Source organism: Pseudorasbora parva, chromosome 7, assembly GCF_024679245.1.
Source record: "Pseudorasbora parva isolate DD20220531a chromosome 7, ASM2467924v1, whole genome shotgun sequence".
NCBI classification, from domain to species: Eukaryota; Metazoa; Chordata; class Actinopteri; order Cypriniformes; family Gobionidae; genus Pseudorasbora; species Pseudorasbora parva.
In genome coordinates, this window is record NC_090178.1 from 16,907,702 (window position 1) to 16,925,813 (window position 18,112).

An 18,112-nucleotide genomic window follows, 5' to 3' on the forward strand; every position below is an offset into this window, starting at 1 on the left:
GTATTTTCTGTGATCCCCTGACTAGCTTTAGCCTACATTATATTATCACACTTTTATTCATGCAAATTTTAAACCATCTAAGAGCGACAAAGCAAAGAGAACGTGCTGTATGATAAACCAGATTCATGTTCTCTTTCGCGCTTTAACGAACAATAACACACAATTATTCCAAAAGGCAGTTTTGTTGATTTACTTCATAAGAGCAGCCCTATAAAAAACTAACGTCTTAAATGGAATTACAGAGATGTGAGAAAATGAGACGCGAGATCCGCTTCATATGTGACAGCGGAAGATCTTAAAGTGACAGTAACAACGTAAACAACAAGATTAATTGCTCACTGAATACACACTGCTCTTAACTAAATAATATTTTAGAAAAATTAAAAACTGTTACCTTTAATAAGGATTAATCTATATATAATTCATAATTTATGCAGTGCAAACTGATAACTGTATATTTCCTATAAGTTGTTATAGAGGTAGGAAGAGCACAGGTAATGTTACATATGTATTATTATTATGGGTTTATGTGAGGATTGTTTTTAAATTCACTTAAATTAAAAGTGTTATATTTGTTATATTTTTTTTTAAAGCTTAATAAATGTTAGTGAGACATCAGTAGCTGTATTAGGCCTACTAGTATTCATTCAAGATGCTATTAAACAAACATTTTTGTTGTTTCATTAATTTGGAGATAAAATATTAATAGTTTTTTAATGGCAATTGATAAAAGATTAATCATAGAAAAAAAATATGAATATAGTTAATTATTTTAATTGATAGCAATAAAATAAAACAAAGAAACGTATTAATTAATATAAAAAAAATGATGTATTAATTTTAGATCAACCACTCCGCACGCACTCATCGGGAAGAGGTGCCCGACTGCCCGTACAAGCTATTCCGTAAAGTGTAAATAAGTCAAAATGCATGAAATAGCATTACCTTCCACAGGAAGGCAGTAAATAAATCGTTAAAATAATCCGCATGACTCCAGTGGTTTAATGTTATGAAGCGACGTGAATACTTTTGTGCCCAAAGAGTCTATCACATTTATTTTACTCATTTATTCTTAATAGAGGGCACCATAACTGATACAATTATCACTCTTCTGTTTTAACAACTGAAAACTGGCACCCTATAATTGTTTGAATAGATGTTCTTTTCTTTCAGGCATGTGAATTGCATGTTAATAATATCAGCATGTCTTTAACCATTAGACCAGTCTTTATTGTATAGCATCTCATCTTGATGGGTAAACAACCACATGTCACCATGGAAACTGAATAGAGCAACCTTTAATGGAAGGGTCTTACTGGATATGGGTATGCTTTTTACCATATCTCCTCAGATAAATTATAGGGACCTGCTTAGCCTATAGAGCATGGCTGACATTATATAGGCCTATGTATTCAATAATTATGCATATATGTTTTGTTTTACCATTTGTGACAGTTGACCGCCAAAAAACAACAACAACAACAATAAAAAACACTAAATAAGGCTTGAAATCAAGGAGATTAATACCTTCAGTTATTGTTTATGATTTTTTCCCCATAAGCATCACATGCAAAATGTATTATGTGCAAGAATGAACTGAGTTCAAAATCCACACCCACTCTTCTGATTTAGTCCACAGCTAGTCAATAATGAACCTCATAAGGACACTGAAGGGGTTGGGCGCAGAGTTGTGCAGAGTGTGATCCTCCTGATCAATCTGACATGCTGTGTCTCTTGTCATTACTGTGCCTCGTGATGCTTCCCTCCACTCACTGTGTAAACAGTGTTGCTCTCTGATCCGCTGTTTATGCCATTATGTAACAGACACTCCAAAGCACAATCACAAGGAACCGGAGAAGCACATACATGACATTTGCTGACCATAATGATGGCTTTCGCTGTTCAGACCATTTACTCATCTAAGATTGTGTCTGCTGGCCGGTTGAGACTCTATGTCGATCCGTAGCCATTTCCAGAGTCTATTACCTTATCCCTACAATGCAAACACCATTGCTTCAAGAGTCTGTATACTGGTTTCCAAAATAACAGGTGGATTGATTCTGCTTCTCTCACTGTGTTGTGGTACTGTAGCCTATATTGAAATCCACAGTAAACAGGACCCCCATATGGCCCTATAACAGCTAAGTTCCAGCATAGAATAGACAATGTTTAGTTTGACCTCTTGTGGCGGATCAACATCTGCAGTTTCAGGTTGTTTTATACCCTGTTTGTGAAAAGTGCAGAGATCGTAGAGTTTGAGGATTGAATTAATTGATTATCATACATTATATTTCTGGTTCGCTTCCATTGCGAAAAATAGGCCTAAAGTAGGCTACTAATTTAATCATTTGACTAAATTAACAAAGTAGTTTACAATAAACAAAAGAGATTTTTTTGGTATCTGAAAGGGTGGGATATGATTATTTTTTCTTTTTGGAATAATATATGAGATATTTACCATAATGTTACAATTAAGACCACAACAGGCTTGATCAATGGGCAGTGACCCATCGTTTCTCTATCTGCCATTGTGTTAAACTAACCAATAGCACACCAGGTGGATAGGCCAGTCTGTGATATATTCCCGCAAAAGTGTAACAGAAGCAGTAGAAATTAATGCACGTTTCCAGACTGAGTTGCCAGGCGAAATCAATCAGATCAGGCTGGGTTTGCCCAGTCTACAGTTAGAAGCCAATTTAAGTGCAAAAAAAAGTGCCCAATATAAGAGATTGGGAAAAGCAACGTAATTAACAGGCATTTCACACATTTAAGGCACACACCACTGCTTAAATGTGTAATTCATTGATATTGTACAATAATCCACCAACAATGCGCTAACCTTTGTGTTGCGCTTTGCTCTTAAATCTATACTAGCCTGACGTGGTCATACTCAATTCTAGTAAGAATAAGAGTCTGATACTGCTCCATTGGGCTGTAATTATGGGGTGTGTTTCAACTGAACTAAGAAAGACCTCAATTGGATAGACCAATCAGAGCACCGGAGCGACGCATAACGTTTGTCAAATGTCAACAGAACTTAACTGCACTGTGTTGCCAAGTCTACGGTTTTCCCAAGGGTTGTTTTCCATATCCGTGGAATGAACCGACCTCAATTATGTGATATATAGACCCAGGAATGCAAATTTTAGCCGGCAACCTTGCCAAAATAATACACATTTGTGCTATACATATTAACACATATTAATTTAGTAAAAATAAGATACTTATGTGTGTTTGTCAAATGGTAGACATTTGAACTTGGAAATAAATGTCAAAGACTTTATAACAGTGTTAAATTTGATTTTCCATTTATATTTCCACCATGTATATTTCCTTGTCTGCTGTAGAGTAATGCAGGGAGTCTTGTAAGAGGTTAAGCCAGCCTATCAGAATTTAGCAGTCTCATCTCTGATTGGCTGGAATTATGTCATAACGTTGAGCTGTGTTGAGCAAGCGAGCCATTGAGCACGAATGAGCGCATACCTGCTGATCACTGAAAGTGCGTGCTCGTCTTGGGATCCCAAACACTGAGCCATGCGTACAAACTATTTTATTTAGCGTGAGAAAAAAAATTAAGTACAAATGATGTACACTTACTTTGACATAAGACAGTGCAGGATTCGGTGGTCGAATTGGTCCATTGTCCGGTCTGAATAGGTCCAATGTACAGTAGCTACAACCGCAGCTGCACAGTTATACATCTTCACAAAATTATGAAAAATACCAAGGTATTTGAAAGAGAGCATACAAATTTCAGATTTGCACGTTTCCTTTTTAAAATACTTTGTCAGTGACGCGCCGAGTCAGATGATTGTATTTACTCTGCAATAGGCCTTCAGGGCTTGTTTTGAGCGTAAGCAACGGTTATAAATGAGGCCCCAGATCTGGGCCAACATGTTGTTGCTGTATGGGCATGGTCAGAGTCTAAGCAGACATTCCTTGTGGAAGACAGTTAGAGTACTTCAGGTATTTGGAAAGCTAAGCAATTATAGCCTTTTACGATTCTCAAATAAAGGATTTGTACGTTTTTGTCACTGTACAACAGCCTCCATTTATTATCCTGATTCAGATGTGTTAAGCCAAGGGGCCTCATTTATAGGCCTAAAATGTCTTACTTACAATCCTTTCTTAAATATGCAATTCAGAAAAAAACATACACACAAAAATGTGCATATGCCTCTTCCAGATGTGAAATCTATAAATAGTAAATGATTTTGAAATTGTAACAGCTGAATGGTTTCTGATCTTCGCCTTGTATAAACCGCTGCATAATTAAAATGAATAACATAGGCCTATAAACTGTCACCACCCAAATCCTAAACTTCAGAATGGTGAGCGACAAGAATCGCTTAGATTTCCAAATACCTGCAGTATCCTACGCCAGCATCTCTGCCTCAAGGAAAAGAGCATAGTCTGCATCTGCTTAGACCTTGATGTGGCGCTAGCCACTTCAGCACATCAATGGCCTTTCTTTCGCGTTAGCGTACGCATACTCGAGGTTCAAATCTGTGCCTACGCATGTTTTATAATGAGGCCCCAGCTACTTTACTAAAAGTGCTTATCCAATAGGCCTATATTTCATAATGGGGGTCTATAGGTTGTCTGCTGAAGAGATTATGTAAAAGTGCTTGAGTCTCCAACCTTTAGCCTACAAGTACAGTTTAGCAGTTTTCCATTTCTACCAGCTTTTTTTTAGAGCTTTTGTGTTATATTTTTTACCAAACACAATTTAAATCTTTAAAACGGCGACAAGGGTGACATGCTTATCATTCAATATATGAGAGATGACGAATGTATTTTATCCAACACCCATGCAATCTACAGAAACATTTTAATAGGCTACTTTAGCTTTCACAATATATACTGACAGTTCAGATAATTGGTGATGTCTAATTCCCATGCATCCATATAAAAAAAATGATACATAAGGAAATATGCAACAGTTTCACAAAAGTAGGCTGCATACAGGTTCTACAGAAAGGTAATACTCACTGCTAATACATAAACAATCCTGACTGGAAAAAGTTTGTTTATAACAGCTCAAGAAACTAAACTCTCTTTTTACAGCAAAGCTGACATTTACAATTAATTGCTAATATCACAAAATGCATCGTTAAATGTCACTTCAACCTTGGGATTTGAAGAAGGTCAAAAAAAGCCATTCTGTGCTATTGGCCATGAAATCCAAGAATTGTTGCACTAAACACTTCATAACAAAGAACTAAGAAGAAAATATCTAAGAGCACCTCTGTGATAGACTCAGAATATGTCTAAACACTGTGTACTTCATAGTCAAAGGTTATCAAACACCTTCACTAGTAGCACAAAAGTACACCTTATCAAGCACATGTAATGAATAATGTGTAGAGAGTTTATGTAACAGTGTATTTTAACAGCCATCCTGAGGGAAATACTCATCCATGCAAATCTTTCCTGCAAACCTTAGGATGAAAATTTGGTCCACTCTGTATCTGACATCTTTTCTTCTTCAAATATCTTTATCCTCAGATTTTCTTTTATTATGACGTGGGAGAAAACACATTTTCATTGTTCTGTGAAAAACAAGCATGTTTCTCTTCATATGAAATATCCATCTTACAGCTTATTCTGTTGTTGATTTCAGTAAATTGTTTGGCCCCAGTAATAATGCATTCACTTTCATTTTAAAATCTGATTACGGCAATCCACTTTGATGGCTCATATACCACTAATGTATGTAGATTTCCTGTTGACCTTTCAAGGCCACATCTTCCATGTCTTTTCCAATGCATGATTAGAATTTTGATGGTCCAAAACGATCTCATTCCCTCACTTAGGAAACATTTTGCAGATCACTTTTTTCCACACACTGTGTAGTCAAGAAACGTAGGAAAAAAAGAGGTCTAAGGAATCATCTTTTTGCCTTTCGGTATATGAGCTTGTTACCAACTTTTATTAACCTGAGTTTAAAACTCAGTGGTGGAGATCAGGGTGATCTCCGACTGCAGGTCTTTCTGTGTCCTTGGTTGTGTACCAGGAGGCATATGGTCCAGGTCTAGTCATGTGGGCTGCTTCATTGAATCTGACTTGGCACACACTGAGATGGGCTCTCTCGTGGCGCTACGAGCTCTGGAAAAGCTGCTGTGCTCCATGCGGGAACGAAAGGGCACACAGAATTCTTTGAAGCACCTCTTGAAGTTTTCATCCAGGAATGCGTACAAGACCGGGTTGAGGCTGCTGTTCATGTAACCAAGAGCAATACACAGGTGCCAGCAGGCGGCCACCAGCTGATTCTTGTGGTTGATCTCCACCACAGTTTTGACGATGATGAAGATATGGATAGGGGTCCAGCAGATGATGAAGGCTGCCACCACCACCAATACCATGCGGGTAATGCGCCGGAGGTTCCTGTCCTTCTCTTTAGAGCCGGACAGCAAACGCACACTCTTAAGGCGAAGGATCATCAGGCCGTAACAGATGGTGATCACCAAGACAGGAACCACAAAGGCAAAAATGAAAACACAGATCTTGGTCACAGTATCCCAATACTGTGGATCTGGGCCTGGGAATTTCAACATGCAGACTGTTTTTCCTGAGAAGAATATATGTCAAGAAAAAGATAAGAAGATTTGGTTAGCCTATTGAATTTGAATCAGTTGTTTTGTAATTCGCTTAGTATTCATTTTTTTACAACACTTATTTCCAGTCCTTGAATTCCAGTATTGGCCAAGCGCTTAAATATATTAGTATAAGCAAGTTATATTTTCATGCCAAGTGACTCCCTCTGTCAGAATATGCCTACTATATGTAGAATATGCCTATGTTAGGAATAGGCAAAAAAGATTCTAAAGTGTGTATCTGATACTATCCCATGAGGCAATGGGAGAGGAGTTTTGAATTACATTGAAGCAACTGACGCTGGCAGGTCACAATTTTGACGACATGAATGATAGTTTGTTTATACTACCACATGTCCCTACCCCTTTTTGCCAGGATCTATATTATCCCACTACTTTTTGAAATCTCGCAGCATGGATACTTAATAAAAAGGAAACAGCTCCATTTGATTAGCAATTTGTTTGTTTGTGTTAAATAAGAGTGTTGTTTTTGCGAGTGCTCGTTGACGCTTTTATCAGTTCTCTCTCTGCATTCGTGCACTCAGACTACACTCGGACAAGCGCTTCAATCTATCGCTTAACGCCATTGCGGAGACTATTCATTCTGGTAAAATCACAAAACAAATGCACACAAAGTTTCCCTGCTCTTGATATAAATCACTGATGAACACATTTAGTTTTAATGAGAAAAAAAAACTATATGAGGGCGGATTAGAATTCAGAACCTCTGACCTGCTTATAGACGGCATGAAATCAAATTTTACAATTCGTATTTTTATATGTAATATTGTAGCGTTTACAATAAATGATTTATCTGTGCATTTCATTAATTAAAAAAAAATGTATTTACCCTTATAATCTTTAATCAAATACATTAACCTCCCCCCTCAAAACGACTTCTCTCTCGGTCATGTGCTGTGGCACGAGGGCGGGGCTATCGCGCTCTGTTTCATTTCTGTCGCCTCAGACGCCTGTCGCTGAGGCCTTTCAAATCTGCCTCCATTTTGTTAGCAACGCCCAACTTCCAACGATCCAATCAGTTCCCGAAGGACGAAATCAAGCCCCGTCCTACATTTTTTCTAATTTCAGAAGCCGTTTCACTCGGATATACATCACAATAAGGAGAAAAAGATGATCTCAACTTCCGTTTCATGCTGACTTTAACAAAGACTCTACCACTAGACCGCAAGCAAAACAATGAATCTTTATATTTATCACATCACTTCTATTAGGCTATAGTATAAAACTTTAAAATTTAAGGATGAAACTATCACATTAAACGTGTAGATAAATTAAACTTGTGTACTACTGAAATTGATTTCTGGACTTTATAATGTTATTTTGTCTGCAATTGCACATCCCCCTATTCCTATGACAAGAATCCGGTCCCACCCAAGTTACTAGAAGTTTGCGTGCTTCTAGTAAACACAGAAACTGGCGAACAGCGGTCTTTCGAATCAGCTTTGACCGTGACTTTGGAAGACTTGGAGTTGAGCTTTTCTCTGAGAAAAGAACAAAGAACGGCACTGAAGTCAGAAGGGAAGATGTGTTCGGAGTTTTGCCGACTGGATACGGCGAAAGTTTAATCTATCAACTAGCTCCACTTCACGTTGCTCTGGTTGGTTGTAGCATATCCAATCACGTGCAGAGGGAGTTTGAAAGACAACCGTTTATCCCGCCCCTCGGATTGAGCCCTGTCAATGGTGAGTTCCCAGAACATCTTGATGTGTGTCTGGCTTGTCAGGCTATTTTTCTTTATGAGCAAGCACTGAATCATTCATTCAACTTTTTTTCAAAAAGAATGATTCTTTCACAGTGAAAGACTATGGTGTATTTCTTGGAGAGTGTTAACTAATTCAACATGGTTTGTTAAAAATGGTTTTGTTAACAGAGCAAAAATAGACAAAGTAACTAGCAATTTTGGATCTAAAATATAAGGTAATCAATACTTTGGTATTTTTCCCTCACTCACTCAGGTCCTCACCAGTATGTGTCACTGTAACAGCCATAACCATGACTGGGAAGCCGATGGCAGAAGAGAGAAACCATATGCAGATGTTGATGATCTTTGCATTGACTGGCGTGCGGAAGTCCAGAGCTCTTACTGGATGGCACACGGCAATGTAACGGTCCACACTCATCATCGTCAATGTGAAAATACTGGTAAACATGTTGTAGTAGTCAATACCAATGACCACTTTACACAAGAGCTCACCAAATGGCCAGGTGCTCATGAGGAATTTGGCACTCTGGAAGGGCAGAGTACTGGTGGCTAATGCATCAGCCAAAGCCAGATTAAAGATGTAAATGTTGGTAGCTGTCTTCATCTTTGTGTACCTGTTAAAGAGAAACAAGCAAATGTCAGCCTGAGAGAATCAGCTACGAAAGCTTTTCACAGTTTTTGAATGTCGTCAGCTGCACCTGGGTTTGCAATGACGAATTGAACATTCAAGATGCAGATGAATGATGATGAATTGAATGCGCTGATTGTACATGATTTGAGGCTCTTTTTGCTTTTCCCCTTTTCATTATAAATATCAGATATAATTACCATGAGCATATATTTATATCCATAGAGTTGATCATCATTTAACACCCTTCACCACTGTAACGTTTATTCCAATATTTAAAATGTTAACTTATTAAAATGATGCCAGATATATAGGGCATACATTGGTACATTTATTATTTTTATTGATTTGTAAAACATAAAAACGCATTCATATTTTTTGGGGTTTCAGAAATGAGAGCTTTAGCAATAAGTTCTGCTGGGAAGACTCAATTTGACATTATCAGCTTGCTGAGCTATTAATAAATTCACTATTGTTGCAATATTGAGTCTTTCCAGTAGAACTTTATTATCTTAGTTATGAAGTGTTGTTTGATATTTTCCCTTAATTCCATTGGCACTATTTTACAAGTAAAAATTTCTGTGCAGCTAAAATAATGATTTTTCAATTATTGTCATTATTACGGCAATAATGCCTAAAAGACTCATTTTAAATGACTCTCTATTAGGTATGTGCTGATATCAATTTTTCATGTTGCGATTAATTGATGAAGCTTTTATCACGATATACGATACTATTATCACGATATTGAAATAAGTTGCAAAAAAACTATTGTCATAGTATAATAGCTTTAAGAAATATTTTTGTAATAACAAAAATAACTTGAATGTTTAAATACAATAATACAATGCACCAAAAATACAGCTCTGGAAAAAATTAAGAGACCACTTAACATTGAGAAATCAACGTTAAGTGTCTCTTAATTTTTTTCCAGAGCTGTGAAAGTACAATTTTAAAACAAATAAAGTGCAAAAGAATTAGGCTATAAAGAACAACAGGTAACACATTACAATAAGGTCTCATTATTTAATGCATTAACTAAGATTGAACAATAGCTACATTTGTTACAGAAAGTATAAATTTGGTAACGTTAGATAAGAAATACTGATCATTGTTAGTTTTATCTTAGGTCGATTAAAAAGGTTATTTTGATTTTAATGTTATTAAACAGTAACTAAGAAATTAACATTACTTAGAATAATGAATTCTTTATAAGTATTTTTTCATTGTCAGTTTGGTTTAATTAACATGAAGTCCTATGTCTCAAAGTTTTACTGATCAAAAAAAATTCTAATCATGTTGTTGTTGTAGTCCAGATTTAAACATAAAAATGTTTAAGTTTGAAAATAAATAGCCTATTAAGTCTTTAAGTATTAAGTATTTGGTACTGTGATGAACAACATTGAGATTACAAAAAACGAATGGCTGTTTTATAAACTTCATAGCGGTTGCTTTTGTTTGCGGGGTTTCCGGGGTAACCGCCTTATTCTGCAGTTCATCAGCGCCCTCTGCTGTCATTGAGCGGCACTTCATTAGCGCGTCTCCTTCACTCGTTCAAGTGCTTCTCATTTACATCTGAGCGCGTCCCTTTGACGCAGAATACAGCTGTTGAGCATTTATATAGTTAATGGGCAACGCATTCTTGAGTGCATTATAAAAAAATGTAATAATTGTTAATAAATTATTATTTACAATATTTTGAAGTACCCAAGATAATATTGCGCATATTCATTATCGTGATATATCGCATTACCGAAAATCGGCACATGTCTACTCTCTAGAGAAATAGCAGGCTAGTGAAAAGGTGTAGTTACAACATCTACAAGCAGGGGCTAACAACATGCTTGCCTTTAAAATTTAAAATAAAAAAATAAAAAACTTTTATGTCTCGACCCTTGCTCCTTGTGACTTTTTTTTCTTTTCTTTTTCTTCTGGTTTTCTTCGCAAATGTAAACTCTGTTTGTGTCCCAATGGAAGTGTCTTACATTGTTGGTTGTTCCCTGTCTTTTTATATATTGCAATAAAAAAAAATAAAAAAAAACATGCTTGCTTTTAAACGTGTGCCTGTTTACACCAAGTACAAATAGCGTGCCTTGTTTACATTAGCACTATTTACATTAGCTCCGTCCAACAATGCCTGGTTGGGCCAACCAAGATTAAAAAAGATGCATGTATTGTAAATTCTTCAGTGGTGAAGAATTTACCACTCATAGAACTAGGGTTCGAACTCACCTTCTGCCAGTTTTTCCCATCTAATATCACATCGGAAAGGCATTTACTTTCAATAAAAATGACGAAGATTTTATAAAAGTGGAAATAAAGTGCCTAACGAAATGTTTAATAATAATAAAAGTATTTATAGGGTTAGGGGTAGGTGTATGGAGGGCTTTTATTATCCAATTAAAGCAGCATCCATTTAATAATTTTAATAAAATATAACCATTTACACTCGTTATATGTTGCATCTACAACTATTATCAGTTGTGTATAAATAGTATGTGTCCGTATATTGCAAAGAACTGCTACTTTTACATGGTGTAAATAGAATATATCACTTTTTCACTTAGTGTAAATAGCATTGCAAATATATATATATATATATATATATATATATATATATATATATATATATATATATATATATCACTATTTTCACTTATAGTCTAATTGGAAATAGAATCGCTAAGAAAGTATGCTTTTTTCACTTTGAAACAGCATCAATCAAGAGTCTCTCTGTGATATACAATAATCAGCTCACTGTTTTTTTATGAATAATGGGCTGATGAATAATGGGGTTGCCTATGAAAGGATGCAAACAATTACTAAAGAAAATACCAGTGCCAACGGCATAAATTCTATTGATTATCCTCTCTTTGAGTTTTGTCTGTAGCCCACACAGTGATCTCTTTTGAGAACTTGACATTTGAAGTCTCACAGAGAAGAAAAGAGAAGACAGCACATCCATTAGTGACACTACTGTGTATTCCTCTCTTTGTACATGGCTATACACGTGGTGAGATGAATAAATACATTATTATGAGTTCCATTAAGTCTTTTGTACTAAATGCATAACATGTTTTGTTATATATCCATGACTCATGTTTGCATCTCTTATTTTACACTCCCTTATTCATAGGGAAATACTGGTTTGCTATGTTTTGACAATTTGTACTCTTATTCAGCATTGCCATCAATCACCTTTTTCATGCTCATCAGGCAACATATTTCTGACAGGCCTGTCCTGGAAAATAATGTTTAGAAGTAGCGCCATTATGACCTCTGAATGGTGTAGCAAATAGTGTCGTTGTTGTTTTAATCAAAAACCTTATTACATTTTGTTACATTTACATGCACATATTCTCTGAAAATGAGTCTTTGTTTTTTTTAAGGACCTTTTTGGTATTTTACTGAGAAACAAGACGAAAATACCATTTAAGAAATGGCTTTTTGGAGCAGTGTAAGAAATAATGGATTAAAATGAGGGGGAAACTTTGAAGATGCAATCTAAAATGCATTCATATCAAGTTCTCTGTCTGCAATTGAAGCTTCAGGGGGAATTATTAATGAGTTTTTTTTTTTCATCAAAGTTTCTATTGTACAGCTTTATCCTTCCATAGTGTCTGATGCACTATAATACTCTCTTCTGCTACATGTCTCCAAAAGGCATTTGTAAAAGGTATAGGCCATCCAGAGATTGCGAATATGATTAGTTCATTCAGATTTTCCTTCTAGGCGATGGCTTTGCACTCTTGAATGTGCTGTGAATAGCTTAGAGAGATGTGATCTTGCTGAACTGTAATGGTTCCCACTCTGAGAGAACATACCAAAGACTTTTTTCTTTATAGCTGTGTGAAATGGTTTTATACATTGTGACTGTATAAACACTTTGCAGAACATCTAGGCATCCTTTTAAAGGTGCCTCAAAAGACCCAAGTCGGGGTAGCAGCATATTAAATTTTTGAGTTTTGACAGGCATGAAAACCAGGCTGTTAGTGGTAGAAGTAGGCTATAGTAAAAACTAATATTGTGAAATTTTAAAATAACTGGTTTCTGTTTTAATGTTGTAAAATGTAAGTTCTATGATGTTAACGCTGAATTTGCATCATCATTATCCAATATGCAGTGTCGCATGATCCTTCAGAAATCATTTTAGTATACTGATTTTCTGCTCAAGAAACATCAATATCAATGATGAAAACAGTTGTGCTGCTTAATTTCTGTGTGTGTGTGTGTGGGGGGGGGGGGGGCATAAAGATGGCAATATCTGAAGTCCTTGTGGGGACATTAATTGGGACTCCCACACTGTAAATTGTTTTTTGTTTTTTGTTGGTTTAACTTAAAAAAGTAAGTAACCTGGTTGCCTTAAAATTGTGAGTTTATTGAAATTAAAAATTTGAGTTGATACAATGAAGAAAATTTGTTTAATAAATAGAAACTCAAAATATTTTTGTATCTGAACCACATAAAAAAATTGATAAATCATGAAAATAGCACAATTTGGCATGTTTCACTGTGTCATCACAAATAAAACACACACAATACCCAATATGCTTACAAAATCTTTTATTAATATTTTAATAAAGGTCGTCAAATTTAAAAAAAAGTTTCATTGTATTAACTCAAAATTTTAATTTCACTGAACTCAAAATGTTAAGGCAACCAGGTAACTTTTTTTCTAAATAATTTTTTACAGTGCAGAGGAAAACATCTTATAAATCAAACTAAGTGATGTTTTTTGAAAATGTAAAAATGCATAATGTTTCCTGTGATGGGTATAGGTTTAAGGGTAGGGGCAGTGTAGGAGGATAGAATATACAGTTTATACAGTATTAAAAACATTACACATATGGAAAGTTCCCATAAAACATGGAAACACAACGTGTGTGTGTGTGTGTGTGTGTGTGTGTGTGTGTGTGTGTGTGTGTGTGTGTGTGTGTGTGTGTGTGTGTGTGTGTGTGTGTGTGTGTGTGTGTGTGTGTGTGTGTGTGTGTGTGTGTGTGTGTGTGTGTGTGTGTGTGTGTGTGTGTGTGTGTGTGTGTGTGTGTGTGTGTGTGTTGGGGGTTATTAATTGATAATAACCGAGCACAAAATCAGCATTTACTATGATTGCTGAAGGATCATGTGACATTAAAGATGAGTATAATGAAAATTCAGCTTTCACATAATGAAAATAAATTACATTTTAAACTATATTAAATAGAAACAGCTTTTTTAAAGTGTAATAATATTTCACAATATTACTGTTTATACTGTATTTTTGATTAAATAAATACAGCCATGGTGAGCTTAAGAAGCTTTTTTCAAAAACATTTAAAACTCTTAATGTTTCTGAACTTTTGAACATACTGAATATATTTGATGTGGCTCAAAGCCACTAACAGAGTTAGTGGAGTTAGTGGTTTATTTTTTATAGGTTTTCTTACAGGAACTTAATTTTAAAAAGTTCCTTTAACTATTAGAAACGTGCTTAGAGGTTCTACATTGACCATTGGGTTTGCCAGGTGGTGATCTGAAATGTTGCATCAAGTAGGCTCTTTATTTTACAGTGACAGAACATCATAAATCTGACTTGTAATTTAGTTTTCATTTTATTGCAAAACATTTTAATGTAGAAGACACTTCCAGAATAAATGTTATTTTTTTAGTTTAATGAAGCCTTTTGTGCAAAATATTTAATATTTAAAATATAATCAAAATGAAATAAAAAAATATGGGCGTGCAAAATGATTTGACTTGGCCATTCTAACGCCTGGATATGTTTATTTTTGAACCATTCCATTGTAGATTTTGCTTTATGTTTTGGATCTTGTTGGAAAACAAATCTCCGTCTCAGTCTCAGGTCTTTTGCAGACTCCATCAGGTTTTCTTCCAGAATGGTCCTGTATTTGGCTCCATCCATCTTCCCATCAATTTTAACCATCTTCCCTGTCCCTGCTGAAGAAAAGCAGGCCCAAACCATGACGCTGCCACCACCAAGTTTGACAGTGGGGATGATGTGTTCAGGGTGATGAGCTGTGTTGCTTTTACGCCAAACATAACGTTTTGCATTGTTGCCAAAAAGTTCAATTTTGGTTTCATCTGACCAGAGCACCTTCTTCCACATGTTTGGTGTGTCTCCCAGGTGGCTTGTGGCAAACTTTAAACTACACTTTTTATGGATATCTTTAAGAAATGGCTTTCTTCTTGCCACTCTTCCATAAAGGCCAGATTTGTGCAGTATACGACTGATTGTTGTCCTATGGACAGAGTCTCCCACCTCAGCTGTAGATCTCTGCAGTTCATCCAGAGTGATCATGGGCCTCTAGGCGGCATCTCTGATCAGTCTTCTCCTTGTATGAGCTGAAAGTTTAGAGGGACGGCCAGGTCTTGGTAGATTTGCAGTGGTCTGATACTCCTTCCATTTCATTATTATTGCTTGCACAATGCACCTTGGGATGTTTAAAGCTTGGGAAATCTTTTTGTATCCAAATCCGGCTTTAAAATTCTCCACAACAGTATCTCGGACCTGCCTGGTGTGTTCCTTGTTCTTCATGATGCTGACTGCGCTTTAAACAGACCTCTGAGACTATCACAGTGCAGGTGCATTTATACGGAGACTTGATTACACACAGGTGGATTCTATTTATCATCATTAGTCATTTAGGTCAACATTGGATCATTCAGAGATCCTCACTGAACTTCTGGAGAGAGTTTGCTGCAGTGAAAGTAAAGGGGCTGAATAATTTTGCACGCCCAATTTTCCAGTTTTTGATTTGTTAAAAAAGTTTGAAATATCCAATAAATTTCATTCCCCTTCATGATTGTGTCCCACTTGTTGTTGAGTCTTCACAAAAAATTACAGAAACCCACTCTCCACCCTCAGATGAGCACAATACAAAAATCCTCCTCAGGTCTGTCTTTCATCTTCTAGCTACTTGATCAGATTCCAATCAAAACTCCAATGTTCACAACATTCTCTGTATATAGATATTACCTATTCCCCAGAGAGGCTATTTACTTTTATCTTTCTTTTTAGACTTTGTGCAGTTATTGTATAGAAAAGTTTGGGCTAAGTGGGTCATATCTCAGTAGCTAGCTATTCATGCAAAGTGTGGTAAATTAAATAATTAATGATTACCCCAGTTGGACAGACTTTTGAAGTAGGCTACATAGACTATTCATTGAATAAACTTGTTCTCTTACCTGACCACACCGTACATAACCAGAACATTTCCAAACAGTCCAACCACGCATATAACGGAGTACAGCGCGGTGATGCACACAGCGATAGCGACCGCAGTGTTGCCTCTCACCGCATCACCGCTCCGGTTGGACAGAAGTCCCGCTGGTTCCTCCATAAAGCTCGAGTTGTGGAGAATCGAAGGATGCTGTTCGCGAAAATCATTGTCAGTCACTGTTGGAGGCTCCATTGTGCGCTTCCTCTGTATAATGCCAAACGTCTTCTAATGTTAGAAAACCTGGAATATTCTAAACCTATATCATTAATCTAAAAGGTAGCCTATAGAAAGATACAGAACATCAGCTGTAAGGAAATCAACTCCACTGGTAACTTTACGCAGCCGTCCTTTTGTCTTGCTGTCTCCTCTGCTGGGGAGCGCATTTGACATCCAACTGCTCGTGCTGCTGTGCATGCGCTCCTACTTTCTCCCGCAGTACAAACCATCTGCATGGAAAGAGTATTGGAACACACTGCAAATAGCCTACTGCGCCCACACACAATAGTGTCTCGCGAAATAATGCAAACGTGCACTAGCTATGCTATTTACCATTATCAGTACGTCTGTAATATTTTTCCATTCCACCAAAAAGGTTACTCGATTTTTTTATGCCAAAAAAAAGTTTCTATAAAATGTCTTAAATAATTGCATAATATTTGATGTTTAACAGGTTACTTCCATTTATAGTTATAACGTATTTTTGCGAGCTGTTCTATTCGTAATATTTGATTAAAATAAATCAAATAATTAAAACGAATTAAAACTAAATCTGTATAATGATAGGAAATGGGACCCCTAAAAGGTTCTATATATGAGAGACAGACAGACAGACAGACAGACAGACAGACAGACAGACAGACAGACAGACAGACAGACAGACAGACAGACAGATAGATAGATAGATAGATAGATAGATAGATAGATAGATAGATAGATAGATAGATAGATAGATAGATAGATAGATAGATAGATAGATAGATAGATAGATAGATAGATGGATAGATTGACCCTTGATTAACCTTTGCCTTTTTTGATATTGGGGATTTATAAGTTCTTGACCTTGCTGCTTTGAGGTGACAGATTTGTCAAGTTTGTGATTTTGTCAAGCATTGCTCTTGGCTTCATTTCCTGAAAGCAGGACACCATCTGGAGGCTTTGTATTTAAGTCAAGCTGTTACAGCATGTTGTTGTGGTACCTCTTAAGACATCATTGAGTTCATTCAACATGTAGTAGGCCAGCATTCTACAGTACATGTACTTTTATGTTTATTCAATCCTTTTCCAAGATCAGTTCAATCAAAAAAGATTCACCATTATGTGGCTTCTAATCACTGGGGTTATGTGGAAATGAAATTACATAACAGAGAATCAAATTCAAGCACTTGACAATATCCTCCCTGATGGCTCTAATGGCTCTCTGCTGTTGTAGCTTTGTGCTTTTTATCAAGCGATGTTAAAAGTTACCTTTTGTATAAGCTCCGCTCAGGAAACAGGACGGATTCTGTTGAGCCTGTTAAAAGAGCAGACAAAACAAAATAACATTACAATGCTTTTACGCAGAACAAAAATCTTCCTTGATTTAAGAAGGCTAAATTTGAGTGAATGATCTAGTTTGTGAGTGCCACATGAGCATGTCCCTGGTAACTTTAAATGAGACTGAAATTACATTTGACTTGCATGACATTAGTATAAATGAATGATACGGTATAATGGATATTAGACAGTTAATTTCAGAGCAACCACAAGCTTTCATCTGGACTCAGTCTGTTTTGTTTCATGCCCCATAGGTCACCATTTTAGCTGGCCAGTAGACATCTAAACTGAGAGAGCATCTGTTGTTACAGATGGCTCAATAAATATGACTTGATGAGAGAGACTGGATCATTAACTTTCACAGACTATCCCGGTTCTTACCAGAAACATTTCTTGGAAGTTTTCAGTACACAGT

The 18,112-nt window shown here is 36.2% G+C and overlaps 1 protein-coding gene across 1 annotated transcript; it reads right to left on the reverse strand.

The window, feature by feature from the left end:
• Positions 1-3,648: 3,648 nt before the first annotated feature.
• oprd1b (opioid receptor, delta 1b) lies at positions 3,649-16,605 on the reverse strand. Its single transcript, XM_067448334.1, has 3 exons — positions 16,130-16,605; positions 8,581-8,933; positions 3,649-6,571 (listed from the first exon to the last, which is right to left on the reverse strand). Exons 1-3 carry the CDS (start codon positions 16,354-16,356, stop codon positions 6,039-6,041), a joined length of 1,113 nt encoding a protein of 370 aa, XP_067304435.1. The 5' UTR covers positions 16,357-16,605; the 3' UTR covers positions 3,649-6,038.
• Between the last annotated feature and the right edge of the window lie 1,507 nt (positions 16,606-18,112).

Coding starts and splice junctions, on each gene's coding strand:
- oprd1b (XM_067448334.1), bottom strand. CDS start 16,356: ATGGAGCCTCCAACAGTGACTGACAATGATTTTCGCGAACAGCATCCT. Junction 8,934..16,129: donor GTTATGTACGGTGTGGTCAG/GTAAGAGAACAA, acceptor TCTCTTTAACAG/GTACACAAAGATGAAGACAG. Junction 6,572..8,580: donor TGTTACAGTGACACATACTG/GTGAGGACCTGA, acceptor TATTCTTCTCAG/GAAAAACAGTCTGCATGTTG.